At 40.7% G+C, this 18,559-nt stretch overlaps 1 protein-coding gene across 1 annotated transcript; it reads left to right on the top strand.

Annotated features, from left to right (window-relative positions):
• The first annotated feature begins 333 nt into the window (after positions 1-333).
• Positions 334-13,820, top strand: actr2b (actin related protein 2b). Its single transcript, XM_085182596.1, has 9 exons — positions 334-481; positions 2,608-2,718; positions 4,361-4,576; positions 4,798-4,870; positions 5,509-5,645; positions 6,029-6,178; positions 8,098-8,243; positions 8,711-8,843; positions 12,179-13,820. The coding sequence occupies exons 1-9, from the start codon at positions 434-436 to the stop codon at positions 12,347-12,349; spliced, it is 1,185 nt and encodes a 394-aa protein (XP_085038722.1). The 5' UTR covers positions 334-433; the 3' UTR covers positions 12,350-13,820.
• Positions 13,821-18,559: the final 4,739 nt, after the last annotated feature.

The raw sequence follows: 18,559 nt of genomic DNA, 5'->3' as shown, positions 1-18,559 counted from the left end.
TAGGTTCATGACAATGACCTAAAACACACATCAAAACTGGACCGAATAAATAACTGTGCATCTAATTTTTTTTTTAAGTCATTAAAGAAGTATGCTATGCAGTACGTAAACTTCTATCCACAACTTCATGCGTGCACAATATGTAGATGGTTTGTGACACGCAGTAATTATTTGTGTGATTATGTTTTTCCCTTCCTTCTTTAACTGTATGTAGGTTGATGATATGAAATTAAAAAAATAAAATAAAATTTGAAATAAATTAAAAAAACGGGTTTTATGGGACGAATTCAAAGATGAAGAAGAGAATGTATGTCATTTGAACACACCGGATGAGCACCCTTCCCTTCCTCCTTTCGGCCGGGTTGGTGTGTCTTCCTTCCGGCTTTGCCGAAGAAAGTTGAGGGAGGTTCAGCAGCAACTGGGCTTTTACATAATGGACAGCCAGGGAAGGAAAGTGGTGGTCTGCGACAATGGGACGGGGGTAAGCTTACCGTTTTAGCTCGGCGTGTTTCCAGCTCGAGTCTTGCTCTAAAAGGAGCCGTTATGTCGACTGATTTGCTGAAACAGGAAGTGGGTCTGTCACCGTCCAAGCTAGCTAGCGTTAACTGGGTGTGTAGCTAGCCAGTTAGCCTGCTAATTTTCATTCATCCAGTCCTGATGCGGAAACGGCCCGCGGATTGGATGGGAATGCACGGATAAAATTTAATTAAAATCTCTAGTTGTATTGCTCCCTCCTGCATAACTCCCTTAATTAATAGTTAACGTCCTAGGTGCAACCACCGGTTAGTAAGCTAACCGAGCTAGCCTTTCTAGTTAGCTTTTAACAGCTGGCTGTCTGGTTTCTGCTGTCTGGCAGCTGCGTCAGTCATTTCAGCGATTTGTTCGGCAAACCACACGGAATTTGCAGATTCATTCTTTCCATGCTGTAGTCGGGGTTTGCTTTCCAAGGACCGGAGCTACATGTTTTTTCACTCAGTGTCGGCTAGGTGTAACGCTAGCTAGGCCGTGTCAGGTGAATTGAGGAACCACCTTTACGTTTTCTCATTCCGCAGCTTACACTAACTTCGCTCATTAAAAATTTAACCCAAGCATCCATTAGTAAGGAGTCCGGAAAGACCTCAGCAGGTGTATTTCTGCACGTATCTTTGGATCTGCACGTCGGCTGTGTGTTTACATGTACTTATTGATTAAAAGTGGGGGCTAAACACTCGGAAGTTATGGGTGTTTAAAATGAAACATTGCGAAAGAGCCCCCACCACAAAGGAAAGTAACCACCATCCAAAAAGCTGCTCATATTTGCACTACATCAGATACATTTTTGTGGTCTTTTCGTCCCCAATAGTAATTATCAACATGAATGATATACTGCTGTATTTCCTTGTAGCTGTACTCGCTCTTAATAAAATATTCAGCTTGTGCGCCATCAAGCATTTAAGATAAACTTTACTGAGCTTTGTTTATGCTTCTAAATTGCTTCTTGCACACACACAGGTAGCACTGTTTCTTTTGGGGTGTGCAGGCTTCCTTGTCTAAACGTCAGCAGTCAAAGAGGATGTTGGCTCAGCATGTTACTGACTAATAAGGCTCTTTTGAGTTGTGAGTCTTTCAAGAGCTTTCTGTGAAACAGAGGGAAAAAACAGCCCTGTGTCAGAGTTGAACTGAGAAGTCAAGAGGAAGTGAGACGAGTCTGAACCACAGCCGTATATGTCACTAGCAGATTTGTTAAGAGCGCTGTTGCATGCTTTTTCACAGTCCAATGCAAATGCGGTTTCTTTCCTTTTCTTTTTCGCATGCAGAAAAAGTTTAGACTATTTATTGTTTAGTTTACTCTTGATAGTCTTTCAATGAATTTTACCATAACGGTTTCCAAATTGCATGTTTGCAGTCTGCATCCCTTGTTACTTGGTTACATTTTGTGCTGTGTATTGATGCAGAAAATGTTTTAATAGTTGGTTCAAAGCAAATTAAATTGGTGCAAAAAAGTGTGTGTAGAATCAGAAAACAGGCAAATATTTTAATTAGAGCTAAAACAACTTCCTGTAACGGTATTTGCGGCTGATATTTTAGAGGTAATCGTACACCAGCGCACCCCTGATGCTATCTTTTCCTGGTCTTCGGTTACCTGAGCTCATGCAACTATTCTAGCTGAGCGCAAAGAACAGCAAATTGTCTATATCTCCATTTGGTGTAAATGATAGTCTTTGTAGCTCTCACAAAATTGATTTTTACAAATGGTTCTAATAATATTTTATTTGTTGGTAATAACACAGAGGGGTTTTCAATGTATAAATGTGAAAAGCACAGATGTAGAATATTAATCTTAAATATCTTTGTTTGTTTTTTGCATTAAAAAGGAAATTAGGCACAGATATAAAACATCTTGTATACTTGAGTCTACAAATACAGGAACTGAGCACATTTAGACATGCAGTACATGAAATGTGCATCGTCATCAAACATGCTCATTCTGAATGGTAATTGGGGTCTTTGTTATCAATAGGATGATAGTGATGTTTTCAAGCTCTGTTCTAGAATTTATCTTATCAGTATTTTCTAATCACTTCCTCTGTGCTCTGGTTTTCTTGCCTTTTTGTCTCTCTATTGTAGTTTGTCAAGTGCGGCTATGCAGGCTCCAACTTCCCAGAGCACATCTTCCCTGCACTTGTTGGGAGACCCATCATTCGTTCTACAGCCAAAGTGGGAAACATTGAGATCAAGGTACAGACTGTTCCTCCTTATGCATTTTTTTCCCCTCAAGGAAATGGGCCATCGGACAAAAATATAAGTTGAAAACAGGAGAGAAAAAAAATCAAGATGTGAAATATACATTACAGAATAAAGTCAGTCTCTTATATAAGCACAGTGTCAAAGTAATAGACAGCCAAGATAGACTGTTGTAAGAGTTGGCACCCTAATGAATCTCTGAAAAATGCTTTGAACACCAGCCCACATCAAAACTAGCAGGTCCTTTTATTTTAGCAGGCAAGACAGCAGCGGTGTAAATGTCTTGACAGCTTCACATTATTTTGGCATGGTGCCTATCTCTACCTTTCTCCTTGTCCTTTCCACTTTTTTGTTCATTTTTTTATATATCTGCCTCCTCTTCCTCCATGTTTTGTTCCTCTCCTGGTGAAGTAGAATGTCCAGAAAATGGTAAGTTTAGGTTGGTGTGTGCTTCTGATTCTTGCTTGCTATAGAGAGCTGAGTCATGTAATGAAATTAAAAATTAAGCCTCTTGTTTGATTGAGTTTTTCTTTTGTTTTGGCCCAGTGTGTTTCATGAATTAATTTTTTCATCACTCATTCTGATCCCATTTTTGTACATCCTCATTACCTTTTGATTTTGGGTGCTAAGCTGGGTATTGCTGGCTGGTAAGGCCAATCCACAGCAGTTTTTTTTTTTTTCTCCAGGCTGAGAGTGTTAGCAGAAATAGCTGCAGTGAATCATAGGCCAGCTGTTATCGATGGAGTGCTAAAAGAGATTTTGGACCGGTTCCACTGTCAAAGTCTCTGATCTCCTGCTGCATCCTGACAGCTACCCTCCCACCAATCCTGAAGCAGTTTTCAGTTGAAAACAACTTAAAATGTCACCCAGAGCAATGTGTACCAAAGATCAGATTTTTCTGTATCTGTATGTATCATATGTATCTATTTTCCCAGCCATTTTGAAGCAGTCAGCATATTTTAATTGATTAATGTCCATTATGAAAAAGAATTATTCTTTATTCTAAGTGTAGAGGAAGTGCCCATACCTGAGGATGCATGGCAGACAGCTGTGGTGGAGATGGAAACACATCTGTTTTTCTTTCCTTTTTTCCCCCCTTCTTTCTTTCTTTTTTCTTTAATGACACCACATGGAGGCGATGCCTGTGACTGGTACTCATTAATGCCAAAGAGCACAGGATGAACCCATAAAATGGCTGCCTTCAGTAGGCTTTTGATGTCTCCAAGTGGAATGTGAGATGCTTCACTGTGTGGCTAACACTGAGCTCTAACCCAACAGTTGTTTACATTTTGCCGGGGTGCCTTGCATGCAGATAGTTGAATGTGGCTTAAACGAGTGGTGTACTGTAGCTAAAGGAAAGTGTTTCCAGGTGTATATGCATGGAAAATGATGCCTTGTTGTGCATGGCGGGTAATTGCGTTTTAAGTCAAAGTGCTACATGAATGCTTTTGTTGTCAGATGACAGAAGTTTTCAGGTGGCAAGTAGGCAAATGAGATGACTGAGTTTAATTTCCAGACCGAGGCTATATACGCATCCTTTTGCCCAGTGACTCTGATTGTTCCACAGTGGGCTCCACAATCCTGAGGGCTCTGCTGCCCTATTTTTAAATATTTATCTCTGTTAAATTTCCTGCAGGACCTGATGGTGGGGGATGAGGCTAGTGAGCTGCGCTCCATGCTCGAGGTCAATTATCCAATGGAGAACGGCATTGTCAGGAACTGGGATGACATGAAGCACTTGTGGGACTACACCTTTGGCCCAGAGAAGCTCAACATCGACTCCCGCAACTGCAAGATTCTGCTGACCGAGCCCCCCATGAACCCCACTAAGAACCGTGAGAAAATCATCGAGGTAACATTAAAATTGTCATTATCAGAGGCAGCATCTTGCAGCCTTTCGGGGGGAAATTGATTTTAAAAGCATAGCAGAAGTTGCAGTTTGGTTAATCCTCCGTGAAATGACTTCATTGTGTGCTACTTCTGCATTACGCTACAGAAATAATTTTGCACCCACGTTGCCTGCTGTAGTGTGTCAAGTTTCTCAACAGTTGTACTTCCTGTCCTCTACCACAGGTGATGTTTGAGACCTACCAGTTTGCAGGAGTCTACATTGCTATTCAGGCTGTGCTGACACTGTATGCCCAAGGTAGAGGCCTTTACATACATGTTTAGTCAAAACAGACACTAACCCTTTTCTGTTGCATAACACAGCTTTCATGTCACAGACATTTTAGACTTGTTCTTCTGCTTCCTTAAACTGCCTCATCTAGAAATTAATTTTAGCCCTAAAGTGCAATTATAGGCCCTTCAAGCGGACAGTTATAAAACGTATTGTACTATTTGCTTGATTACTATTTACGTCATTAAACTTCGAAACAAGACCGCTGTTAAAGTTAGTTGTGGAAGTTTTTGTGTAGCAGTATTTAGCTACCACACAAACACTTCTTGGTCAAAATGTTTGTTCTTACAGACCAACACAATCATATTTGTGCCAAAACATTTATCAGTACTTCTGACATCAGCTGATATGTTGTGCACACACAGCTTTGCGTGAGGTCTGTCTAGTATTCTACTATTTTTATCAGATTTTCTTTTTTTTAAATAAGCAATCACCTACTTATAACTGCTACTGAGCAGTTATAAGTAGGTAACTGTTACATTAGCTGTGTTATTGCGTGTTTACCCAGCCAGCAGTAATCAGCAGCTGCAAGCACACTCTGGATAAAATTCTCCTTGCTTGATAGAATTGCAGGTTATTAACTGTAGAGTGTGTTTGTGTTTCAGGCCTTCTCACTGGTGTGGTGGTGGACTCGGGTGATGGTGTCACGCACATTTGTCCTGTGTATGAAGGCTTCAGTCTGCCCCACCTGACAAGACGTCTGGACATCGCAGGCAGGGACATCACCCGCTACCTCATCAAGGTATCCAGTTTGAATAATGTCATCAGTGTTTCTACGTGATGTGGAGATTTGGCAAAATATTCTTAGATTAATCTTTAAATAGCAGGTTCTGTGAGAACTCCATTCTAACATCCGACTTCCAAAATGTGCTGCTGAATGCACAAGTTTGAATATGTTTTGCGGCGTATAAAAATATGTCACAGTTTAGTCTTTTTTTGTGTGTGAAGTCTTGCATATGTCATCAGATTCTTTGTTTGCAACTAAATGAGAAGATCTTAATTTAGAAAAGCTCCTCCAGTGCAACTTGATATATTAGGAGATTACATTAAGTAAGCCAAAGCGTCTCATTTTATTCTGCTTTTCCTTCCCTATTCCCTGACCTCTTTCTCATTCTCCATGTGCAGTTGTTACTGTTGAGGGGTTATGCCTTCAACCACTCTGCAGACTTTGAGACGGTGCGCATGATGAAGGAAAAGCTGTGCTATGTAGGCTACAACATCGAACAGGAGCAGAAGTTGGCGCTCGAGACCACCGTGCTGGTGGAATCATACACGGTAGACACTCGCATGTTTATTCTTAACAGTAATAAATCGCTGACAAATGCAGTTACATTTGGTGTGACATTGTGAGAGAACTGATCCACATGTTTGATGTTAATCCCACGCTGGTCGGTACAGTTGCCTTATGAACGCCAATAAAAGATTTTAGGGTGTGCCGTTTTGGAAAGCGTTATCAAAACACTGCAGCTTGCATAAAAAGGGCGTTAAAAATGATGGCTGCCCTCACACGGGCATTGTGTGCATTAGTCACTCAAGAAGCCGAGCTTTATATAACAAAAATGCAGTAAAATAATGATAACAAAAATCTACATACATTAATAGTCATTAACTCAAGTATATGAGTCAGCAGCTCTGTGCATTGAATCTTTTTAAATTTTTATTCCAATTTTGGCTCTCAGTGAGTCATATCACTTTCATTTATCCAGCACATTTAAACAACAAGACTTCGACTCCACTCCCAAAAACACACAACCCGTGAAAACAAACACTAAAATTACAAATTGCAATGATGATAATAAACAAATGAATAAAATGGTTCTGTTTTGTAGTGGTTAACACATTTGTCTAACGCACAAAAGGTCTCCAGTTCAAGACTCAGAAGAGGCAAAAATTGCTGGGAGGGTGTCTGGGGTAAAAGTCTGTGCCAAATCAAATATGCAGATATGTCCTCTGTCATGACACCTTGTGAATAAGGGAGCAGTCAAAAGAAGCTTTAAATAAAAACTAAATATTAAAAGAAAATGAGTAATTATTTTTTTCATCAAAAAACAAGTTTAAATCCATAATTTTTCCAAACCTTGAGTATTATATTTATTAAATAATTGTCATTAATTGTCACGGTAACCAAGCAGCCCTACCCATCACAAATGTGTAAAAACTGATTGAAATTCTGAAATGTATATTTTTGGCATATTAAACATCTATTTTATTTAGGTTGAATGTTTTTACAAGTCAGCAAATTTCCAGCCGTGAGGGGTTGCACGTTTTTTTTGTTTGTTTTGTTTACTTTTTTCCTTTAAATGAGTCCTTTTTACACACGCCATATGTGCACAAGTTTCATATTTCTGCCTAAAATAGCATCGGTGCAGACAGAATCCCTCCCAAAGGATTTGTTATTCAAAAGTGGCAGTATTTTGAAATAATCAAAACTAATGGGGTAACTAAATCTGTTTCAGCACTGAGCTAAGTAGACTACCACATGCCCACTGTTGGTGCAGTTGGCAGCTTTGCTACAGGACAGTGCTACTGACTAACAGTTTTCGCTGAGACTCAGACATATGGGGGTGCAGGGCTCCTCCGTCAGGCTTGCTTTTCTTTCCGAGGTCCATTTCCCTGCAGAGAGAACCACAGAATCCAAACGTTAGTCCTGGTGTCTGTGTTACTGCACGCCTTTCCGAGCACATGTTGTGTCTCAGTGCGCTCTGACCATGTGTGTTTGGGTTAGTGTAGGCGACTGTGTGCGTGTAGGTGAATAGGTGCGTGAACATGTATGTGTAAGTATGGTTTTGTGTGCCGAAACAAGGAGGGCAATGTACCTGTGGCCGAAAGGTCCTGAATTGCGCGTTACATCATTTCCTGTGCAGCCACTTTGCGGCAGTGGCTAGGCTCTGTTTCCTCCCACTGCCCTTGGCTGAATGAAGCCTTTTTATAGTCACATGCATTCACTATAGTCAGTTTGAGGCCAGCACTCTCCGTGCTCTAACTTGCTGTACAGTGTCACCAGTCTGGGAGGATTTTCTTTTTTTTTGAGAAGTTAAACCTTCCTTTCAGTATCAATCATGATTCTCACTGTAGAGTTTCACACCCTTGGGCACTCTTGTACATTAAATCTTACCTCTTCATTAGTGTCATGTTTTTTTTTTTCTCCCCCTCTTTGCTTTTTTTTTCTCCTCATCCCTCCCACACAACTCCAGCTGCCAGATGGCCGTGTGATCAAGGTGGGAGGAGAGCGGTTTGAGGCCCCTGAGGCTCTGTTCCAGCCCCACCTCATCAACGTGGAGGGCGTTGGAGTGGCCGAGCTACTCTTCAACACCATCCAAGCAGCTGACATAGACACCAGGTGAGGCCAACAAAAGGGCACATGTATACTCCACTATCAATAAAAAGCTTTCCTGAGGGTGACTCAGTGTTTCCACAGCATTAGGAAGTTTCAGCAGAGGCAGACGTTTTGGCAAGCAACAGATAGATGGATGTCAAATGGCAATGTCAGCTGATCACAGCTTTCGCTTAAGCAATGGAGGCTTTTAGACTTAAAACTAAATATTTTGTGAAGTCTAGAGTTTAGTATGGAAAGTTTGAAAATTGATCATGAGTCTTTAAAAGAATGGAACAAGGGGGAAAAATGTAAACACTTGCAAGTCAACTAAGTATGACTGATCCCTTGCTGCTTAAGTTCAATAATTTATTTTTACTCTCTTGAAGTCACTGAAGATCTGTTTGGAAAGTACATTTTCCAGCATTTGCTGACTTAAAATGAGAAAATGTGTCTTTTCCTGCTCTCACCCTTTTCTGCTTTCCTGTCATCAGGCCTGAGTTCTACAAACACATCGTTCTCTCAGGCGGATCTACCATGTACCCCGGCCTGCCATCTCGGCTGGAGAGGGAGCTCAAGCAGCTGTACCTGGAGCGTGTGCTCAAGGGAGATGTGGACAAGCTTTCGGTGAGAAACCAGCCCTCTCCTATAAAGTGACATGTACTACTGACTGTGAGCAAAAACTGCTCAAATATGATTCACAGCATGATTGTCACTTTGAAAAACTGGGACATTTATTTTAGCTCATTAGATCTATCCAGTGTGCTTTTTAAAGAGTGCTCTAGTTATAGAAAGGAACATAGAAGTCTGCACCTGGCCTCTGGTTTGAAGTAAAACATTTCCCCTGATTCTCACAATTTGTTAAAGATCTTCAGTACGGCTTTTCCCACATGTTAGAGAGCATTGAAGTGTTTCTCAAATGTTTCTCAAGGATGTAAATGACATCTCGCTGTGTTTTCACACACCTTGAACTTAAACTGCATGCAGCTATCATGTCTAAAACTTGCCCGTTTCAAGCACAAGACTGACTTTATGAATTTTTTAGTGCAGTGTAGACAAACTACCACAAGGTAGTGCCAGAGGGCAGACGCTCATTTAATTTAAACAAGCGTGCAGTTAACTTCATAGTGACAAATATTTGTTTTGGTAAAATATTTCTACCTTTTCATGTCGGTATCCCAAAGACACAGATGATTTTAAACAGAAGTATTTTATAAACAAAGCTCAGCAGATGACTCATAGGTTTAAAGAACACATCATTATGTGCTTTACTTTTCTGCCTGCAACTGCAATCGACCCCAATTTTCCCAGATTGTCTCATTTTTTTTGAATTGAAGTCTGCAAAGTTAGTGTGGGAATCCAATGATAGGTTTTTTTCCCTTTATGAAAACTCTTCAGAACTAAAACGATGCTGCTGAGTTTTTGGTAGAAAGAAACTGCTTTGCTGAATGTCAGTTTCAACTCTAGCGTTAACTAAACCACAGTCAGTCTTGCTAGCACTTGTTTTCCTGCCAGAATATGGCAAATACACCACCTCCTTGTGTAGCTTGCACCTTTACAAGTTTGTTAGTACGTTTAGACAGCCAGTCACGTGAGCAACAAACAGAAGCAGCATCCTTTGCCCTATTTGGTGAAAATATGAGTGTTTAAACATGCACACAGAAGTAGATTGTGCTGAAGGAGATGTTTGTGTTATCATTTTTCTGTGCTGAAAACACAAATTGGACTGCATGTGAATCTGACCACAGCTGTCATGAGGCCGCTTTAAAGCAGCATTGGTCTGTGTTTTTGATTATCAATTGATCAGATGACTCGGTAATTTGCAAGGTCTCAGTTGTCGTGATAAAACCACAGAGTTATCAGCACACTCTGTGATTCCCGCTGGCTCTTAAAACAGCATTTTACTGCCTGTCACCTGATTGTTTTGGTCTTATGATAGAAAGTTTATTGTTTTTGCGTCTGTCTCTGAGCTCTGTCGCATCGATTCCATGCAGGCAGCTTTCTTCCTATATTTCCCTCAGGAGCTGGAAAACTCCTGAGACAAATGCAGATTCTCACACGATCATGATCATAAGAGGATCCGTTTTATTAGACTAAAAGCTTAGCATTTGTTGGTCGGACCAGTCAGCTTCTTGTGGCAGCTGTGTGTTTTAGCTGCAGTAAAAGTCTACGTGTTGTAGTGGTGTACAGTCTCCAGGTTATTCTTTGTTTGTGCTCTCTCTGTAGCCATGTGGCCTTGTTTTGAATTCTTTAATCTATATACCAAATAAGAAATGTAAAAACACGAACGAGGTAGTAAAATGTTTCTATAATTAATAATGGTGTTGTTTAATGCCTTTCTACAGTTTCACACTAACATTTCCATGACAACAGTGACCTCCTTCATTCATAGATGTTGCCGTTTCAGTTATTCACTACTTCTTTATTTTTGTTAAAACAAGGTTGATATGTTGTAGATTTGTGGTTTGTGCAGGAGTAGAAACCATCATTTCAGTGTAGCTCATAGTAAATCTACTTTAGATGATTATAACATTATGGCTCATAATCAAATCTCTATGGAGAATATAAATGGGATTTTCAGTTCCTGAACCTCACTGTCGTGTTCTGTTAATACCCACATTAGCCTGTGATAGACAGAGGCCTCATCCAGTCACCTGTCAAGAGCCTTTAAATGAAGAGCCTCCCAGTTGTGTAACAGGCACTGTAAATTTGACTGGTCACATACTGGCTCCAAATGTTTCCTAATGTCTCATAGGTCATAACAGTTTTTGCTCATTAAAAAAAAAAAAATCTACCTCTGTTATTAATCACATGTATGTATGTGACGGACTACAGAGGTGCCCTGCAAGCTAGCGCTTCAAATTCACATTACTGTTATTTGTTAACAGTAAACTTGCGAGTGAACACGGGTTGATTTTCCAATTTTCAATTTATTCTTGTGGTTTTTTGCAAGCGGAAGCTCCTCTGTAGGTTTAAACACATTTAAATGTGTTTTATATTTTAAATGTCACAAAAAATAACATGTCAGTTACACCTGGCTAAACCAAGCTGTCCAATCCTACTATAGCGCAGTTCACAAGTTTGCTGTTGGTTTAGACTGTAAAAAATTGAATTCAGCATGTTTTCGATAGAAACTCCTTCAAACACTTGGTGTTTGTTTTTGTTTTGTTTTTTAAATTTATTTGAAAAAATCCCGCTAGGTCTTGAGGAAAGTTTTGGCCTATTTAACACTTTTCTGGCCTTGGTGCATGTGAGAGTGCAATTATCCACCACCATGCTGGTCACGTGTTAGCTGGTCTTTATCCTGCCAGTTCTCCAGTACAGAGTCCCTGTCAGATATCAGATCACGCCAATGTGCAAAAAGCTCAACTAATATTTAAGTGCATTTAATGCTAGCAAGAGGACATCATGTGTCCTGTCTCCTGTAGTCTCTAACTCAAGCAGCTCCTGTTGCCTGAACCACATGAAATATTTTCAGTAGTTCAACTCCAGTTGTTCTTTCTCAATGTTAAAAAGCGGACAACTGTGGAAATCAGCAAAAAATGCTTGTCTTTCTTTCTTTCTTTCTTTTTCTTTGCTTGCTTGCCTTGCCGGCTGTCTGGAGGCGGTGTATGTGTATAAACTTAACATGAGGCTGCTTCGACAGCGGACTGTGGTTAAACTATTTTTATTAAGAGAGCTCACGCCATCTGAAGCCAAGGAGCTCATTGTGTCAAGAGTTGGGTAGCCATGAATTCATTTATAGCATAGGAAGAACTGACAGTTAAGTAAAAAGTATTATCATAATTATACCTAATTATCTTCTGGTCTTACGCTTGTATCAAGTTAGTTTCTATCTGATTTAGACCACTCGAATTTTGATATAAATCTCCTTGACATTGATTAGAAAAACATGTAGACTTTTGGGAACTTTGAGCAGTATTGGCAACTCATCATTCTCCTCTGTGTTTCTTTTCCTGTAGAAATTTAAGATCCGGATTGAGGATCCTCCCAGGCGAAAGCACATGGTGTTCCTGGGTGGAGCCGTGCTGGCCGACATCATGAAGGACAAGGACAACTTCTGGCTGACCCGGGAGGAGTACCAGGAGAAAGGAGTCCGTGTGCTGGAAAAACTTGGAGTGACCGTCAGATAAAGCACTGGACGGACAGAACACCCACACGACATAATAATACACACACACACACATGAATATACACACAAACGCACACATACACGACATGCACACACATTTCCACCCCTTGCCCACATCGCAGAGTATATATCTATTTATCCCTGTTCCTCTCTGTTTCGGCCGTTGATTCCCTTCAAACACCGCAGGGAATCCAGCCATCACCTTCCCGCTCTCTCCTCTCTCTCTCCACTCTGCCTCTCTGCCTCTCTGCCTCTCTCTCTTCTCTCCTGGTTTGGGATTGGTTCACACTTTTCCTCGCAAGCCCCAAGAAACCAATTCCATCTTTGCAGATTTCCACTGATTCTTGCTGAGTGCTGGTGGGAGAAGGTTAAGAGCTGTCAATGCAGCATATTTACCTGCAGATTAGGCTTGTTGTGAATTAACACAGCCTCAGCAGAAAGCTTAATTTCCTCCCTTGTTAAACCTGTAGAGGAGATAAAATGATGCAAAGTTTCTAAGCAACTCGTAAGCGTCTGTAACGTCACAATCAGGGTCCACCACAAACAGCCACGGGCCGCTTTGAGCATCTTTTCTGGGTGAGCGAGAACTGATCACATTTTTATGTCGGTTTTTATAAATGATATCATGACTTTTCTTTTCTGGGAGAGGGATTACTTTGTTTTTGCTTTTTTCCCTTTTTTGTTGGATGTATGAGTTTGATTTCCATCTTTAAATTTGACTCTTTTCTTTTTCATTGACTTTTGTTGCTGTGCACTGCTACCATTGTAAATGGAGTGTATTGTAGTAACAGAAGGTCCTCCATGTGTTTTTGTTTTCTTATTTTATGAAGAATTAATGGTTGATTTATAAAGGGACAAATACACAAACTAAAAGCCCCTGAGCTTGACATCGAGTGTGTGACGGTACTTTAGGGGTTCGTTGGTGGTGACACAGTGATGGGGTGTGGGGAGGGTTAGTATTTTTTTTTTTTCCTCGTCAAGACAGCTTGGCCTCTGCCTCCTCTCTGGTTATAAATCAGAAGTTGAATGAATGGGTGTGAGCAGTTATAGCAATATTTCAAACTGGATCGACGCTATAGTACCTCACTCATCGTATTCCTCCAGATCCACCAAAGCACGGAGGCAGTGGCAGGTTTTGGGATGAGATCCGTTTAAATTTGGACACCTGGAGCATCGGAAAGCTGGGAAATTAAAACAGTATATTATACGGCTTATTTAAGTTCTCCAGACTTTCATTCCCAGCGGTCGACTTAATGATTACTGGAGGCACTTCTATTTTGATTACGATAAATGTGTATATTTTTTTTCTCCTCTTTCCATGAACGTCTATCCAGTGCCAAGTGCAGTTAATGTTAACTGGATCTCATGTTTTAATGTCTTTCTTTTTGTCACAGTTTTTTGTTTTTACTTTCCTGTGTTGTTCATAGCATAACTGCCTAACGCTGATTTAAATAAAGAAAAGTGATTTATAAGGATGTTTGTGTGGCAGGTTCCTTCTTTTTTTGGCACATGAAGCTTCTGTTTCACAAATTTATGGCTCGGAATAAGAAATCCTGACCATTGATTTGTAAATATTTATCTTTTGAAATGTATATTTGCGAGTAGGGGGAAGATTAAATGGGTTGATTAAGTACAATGACAGGAGAAGGGTGTAGGTGGCCGAGGCTCATCCACAGAAGAGGACGAGACCTCTGCTCACAGACCCGAAGGAGGAAGAGGAAATGGAACAGCGGCAGAGGACTGGCGCCACCAGAGGAAGAGGCTCTCTTTCCGTGCCTGAAATAAAGATCGCACCCAGACTCTTCCGGCCTTGTTCCATTTTAATCCCTCGACTCTTGCCACTTCCCTCTTAACCCTGAACTATTACCTCAGGAGCGCCGTTTGAAATTTCCTCCCCATCAGAGCACAAAGGGCATCACGTAAGGATGTTTGCAAAAGTAGTTTGGAGCATTTCATTGTTTTGTTTTTTTTTAAATTTATTTTCTGTCACTTCAAAATATGTATTTGGTATGAAATGATGAAAAAGGAGTTAAAAATCCACCACATGAAAACATGAACTTTACACATTTTAAATGGTGCACTCAAGTTCCCCCAAACAGCTTCTGAATAAACTTTGTTTAGCAATTTAAGACTAATAAAAATAATTCTTCTTTAATACTTGTTTTCCTATAGTTTTGCTGCCCAAACATTCTCTCTAAACTCTCTCTAGTCAAAGCATTATCCACAGGGTGGGAGTAGAGAGACATTTCCTCTCAGCAGCCTTTATCTCATGTTCAGGCAATCAAAAAAGTATGCTGAAGCAACTATCTCTTCGAACTTTACATCTGTAACGTCTCTGTTCAGTTTGAGTGAATCAAGTGGTTTTCGACCTGATGCAAAAGCAGAACAGGTTAAAATGCTACAAAGGTAATACTCCCCGAGTTAACTGTTGAACAAAATCTTTGTGGTAAGGAAGGAAAAACGTTAAATCCTGCCTATCTTTGGGCATGGGACCACGGCCACCCATTCCTGTAAACTGCACTGGGAAGTGAGCGCCGGTGCTCATGCACCCAGAGAGGGGCCATGCTGACCCCATTACACGAGCAGATATCTTAAATGCTTGCACATGTGGACCGCGATGCTGTTTGCAGCCGTTGAGCTGCTTAGCAGGCCCCCAAAAGCCCTCAGGGACCTTCTTTCTCTTCTCTTTTCTCTTTCCCTCCCCCTCCCCTCACTTGCTCCATCATTATCGCCCACATGCTTTTCCAGAGACATCCTGAGTGAAACAGCTCGACGTCCTCGATGGCTATCACATGTTCCTCCTGTGGAGGGAGGCAGCTCCTCTGGAAGACATGTTGAGGAGAATAAGACAGGCTGTACTAGCCTCAGTTTTTCTTTGTGCTTTCTTTCATCAAATATGTTGCAAAACTTTTTAGATGTTTCAAAGTCATAGGGAAAAACTTGTGGCTTTGACATTTTTTGAATCCTCTGGGTCTCCTCATGAAATCACCCTTTCTCTTTTCATGAAAAGTGATTTATAACGATGTTTGTGTGTTAGGTTCCTTACATCAAACTTCTTCTGTTAGCTATTACCTCACTAAGTTCTACCACAATTTAAAACTGTTTAGGGACTTCACATAACCCTATATTGATTTTTTCAGTATATTGGATCTACATTTAAGCAACTTCTTTCAGATGCTGGAAGATGGACCTAATAATATAAATCATTGTTCTCTAAATCTTTCTCTATCTTCTTGGACTTGCACTGCAGCAGGAATTGAGGCCAGTTTTTTACACAAACCCCACCCACCTCAAAAAAGAAACAGAAATACGGGTCTTATTTTTGAAGGGTTCACCAGAGGATAAATCCTACTGACTTTGGAGATTTCTTGTATTATTATTGGAATTGGTGGCTGTGGTCCCATGCCCAAAGATAGGCAGGATTTAACTTTTTCCTCCTTACCACAAATATTTTGTTCAACAGTTACCTTTGCAGCATGTTAACACGTCCTGTTTCTGCATCAGGTCTAAAACTGAACAGAGATGTTACGGATTTAAAATTTGAAGATACAGTTGCTTCAGCATACTTTTTTGATTGCCTGAAGTTGAGATAAAACTGCTAAGGGGACACGTCTCTCTACTTAGGGTCATTGTAGTGTCACTGTTGTTTTGGAGCACACTGGGGAGACCACGGCCATTGGGGAGGGCTGTTGCAATGAGGGGCTGTGCTTCATGTGCAATGATTCCTAGGTGGGTGGTACATGTCACAGTAACAACCACATGGATAAACCTTTAAGCATACCACTGAATTCTAAACCTTCAGGTGATTTTAACACTGCTGATTTCTGTATGAACAAATGAAAAAAATATATAACTTAATTTTATTTCAGCTTTACAAACTTACATAACTGATGCGTGCTTACAGTTACAATAACGTATCTCCTACTTTTACTGATGGGTTGAGTATAACAGTTTGTATAGTCAGTATATTGTAATTAGCTAACTGTTTCATGAGTAAAAACAGGACGTCAACCACCTTGCGACTAGGAAAAAATCAATGGCTGCCCAGTGACTGAATTATTTTGCTGTCTGAGACTGTTTTAGAAGTAGTTTCCATGAAGATCTGGTTGCTCAGAGGGTGACTGTGCAACATCCTTATCCTTTGGGCGACCACTTCTGATTGCAAGTTGAGTGCAGTTGCTTGCTTGCCTGTCTCGAAACAACTGCAGTCTGTCCCAGAGTTAGCACTCGCAGACAGATTGGTCAATGATCGATCTTTTTTATAAATGTAGACAGACTGCCAGCATATTGCAATCAGTGAGTTAGTCTGCACTGCAATAGGACACTTGACTCAACTGGTTATGAGCTGGTTACATTCTGGTTACATTCCAACATCAACAGAAGATTGTTGTGGGACCTTCTTGGGCTACCGTGGCTCAGGGGGTTGGGAAGCGTATCTGTAACCGGAAGGTCGCCGGTTCGATCCCTGAGCTCTCTGTTGTGTCCTTGGGCAAGACACTTTACCCTACCGCCTACTGGTGTTGGCCGATGGCGCGATATGGCAGCCTCGCTTCTGTCAGTCTGCCCCAGGGCAGCTGTGGCTACAACCGTAGCTTGCTTCCACCAGTGTGCGAGAGTGAATGAATAGTGGAATTGTAAAGTACCTTGAAAAGCACTATATAAATCCAATTCATTATTATTATTATTCAAGGAAAGACTAAAATAAAGCTGTAGACTTCTTTTTTAAAAATCGTTTTCTCTCATTTTATTGGAGGCGGAAGGTAAGACACACATTTCACTTTTCTCACAAACCTGGCCACCCTTCAGTATCTACAAAGTACTTCCTGTTCCTTCTTGAAAAGCAAGAACTACATCCATTGTACATGTTAGAAAGTTATTTAAAAAAAATAGAAATAAAAATGTACAACATACACTTGATATATATAATATAATTTTTTGCTCTTTTTTACAGAGGTAAAAATACTAAGCATAAAAAAATGGGTCTAATTCAATACAGGGAGTCGTTTCTTAAAATTTTTCAATTTAAATACACAAGGAGATAATGAGGATGCGTTCAGGCACTTGTAAATGGCTCTGCATGTGAGAACACCAAACAAGATGGAGGTAAAAGACGACATGCTGACACACGTACGCACACTCTTTCCAATCTGATTGGCCCCTGTCCCTGATCGATCATCAAAAGCATCTGAATCTACTCAGAAGGTGTCCATATGTCATAGCATATTCAGCTGATCCCAGTAGCTTTGGATCAAGGAGCAGAAAAGGATGAGCAGATCTGGAATATACGCCAACACACACACACACACACCAACAACATACAAACTGGTACACAGGACAGGATGTATGACAAAGATACCACTGGGGAAGGAAAAAGGACATCCTCAGGCATTCTGTAGTTCGACTACAGTAAGTGACATTTCCTTGGCAAAACAATCAGGGATGGATGTTTGTTTCCAGAATTTCACGTTTTTCAGACTCCTGATCTTTTCCGATGGGATCCTGCTGATGTCCTGCGTCTCTTTATTTTTAAAAATCTCATTGTGTTTGCGTTCTGATCCTCAATGCTGCCATCACCCAGGCTTAGATGAATCATCTAGCACCGGAGTGGTTGTACTTTTAGTGTTGCGCTCTTATTGTGAGGGCGTGATGGGCCAGCTGCAGCATCACAAACCACGACAACTGAACTGACTATAACATTTTTTGTTCTTTTTGACACGTAGTCATGCCATATTCAAGCATCTGACTTTACTCTCTTTGTGTTTAGGATGATACAACACATCTGGGATTGAGGGGAACGAGTGCTGTAGGATTGAGAAGAACAGCACATACATGTGTCACATGTGGTTTCGGCAAGTTAGTCTCTGGATTAAAACACCACATTCTGCGCTTAAAGGAATAGTTTGACACTTTGGAAACCAGTTGTAACTAAAGCACAACAGCTTAAATGTATGTTTTAGAACCATCAGAGCCTCCAAGAAAGAGTCTGACACACAACTATCTGTAAAACTTGCTGATTTTACATTCAAACTTTTTGTATGGATTCAACTTAGACCCTCTGACGGATGGTTTCTGGTGCCTTCTAAGACAGACCATTTCTACTGCTTCCAGTGTTTACGCAAAGCTAAGCTAACCACATCCCGCATCTAGGTTACATTTTTATTTATCACACAGACATCGACGCTATTGCGCGTCTTATCTGTGTGCGCTTCCT

Source organism: Neolamprologus multifasciatus, chromosome 13 (genome assembly GCF_963576455.1).
Source record: "Neolamprologus multifasciatus chromosome 13, fNeoMul1.2, whole genome shotgun sequence".
Lineage (NCBI taxonomy): Eukaryota > Metazoa > Chordata > Actinopteri > Cichliformes > Cichlidae > Neolamprologus > Neolamprologus multifasciatus.
Note: the sequence above shows the minus strand (reverse complement) of the source record. Positions and strands in the feature narration are given on the sequence as shown.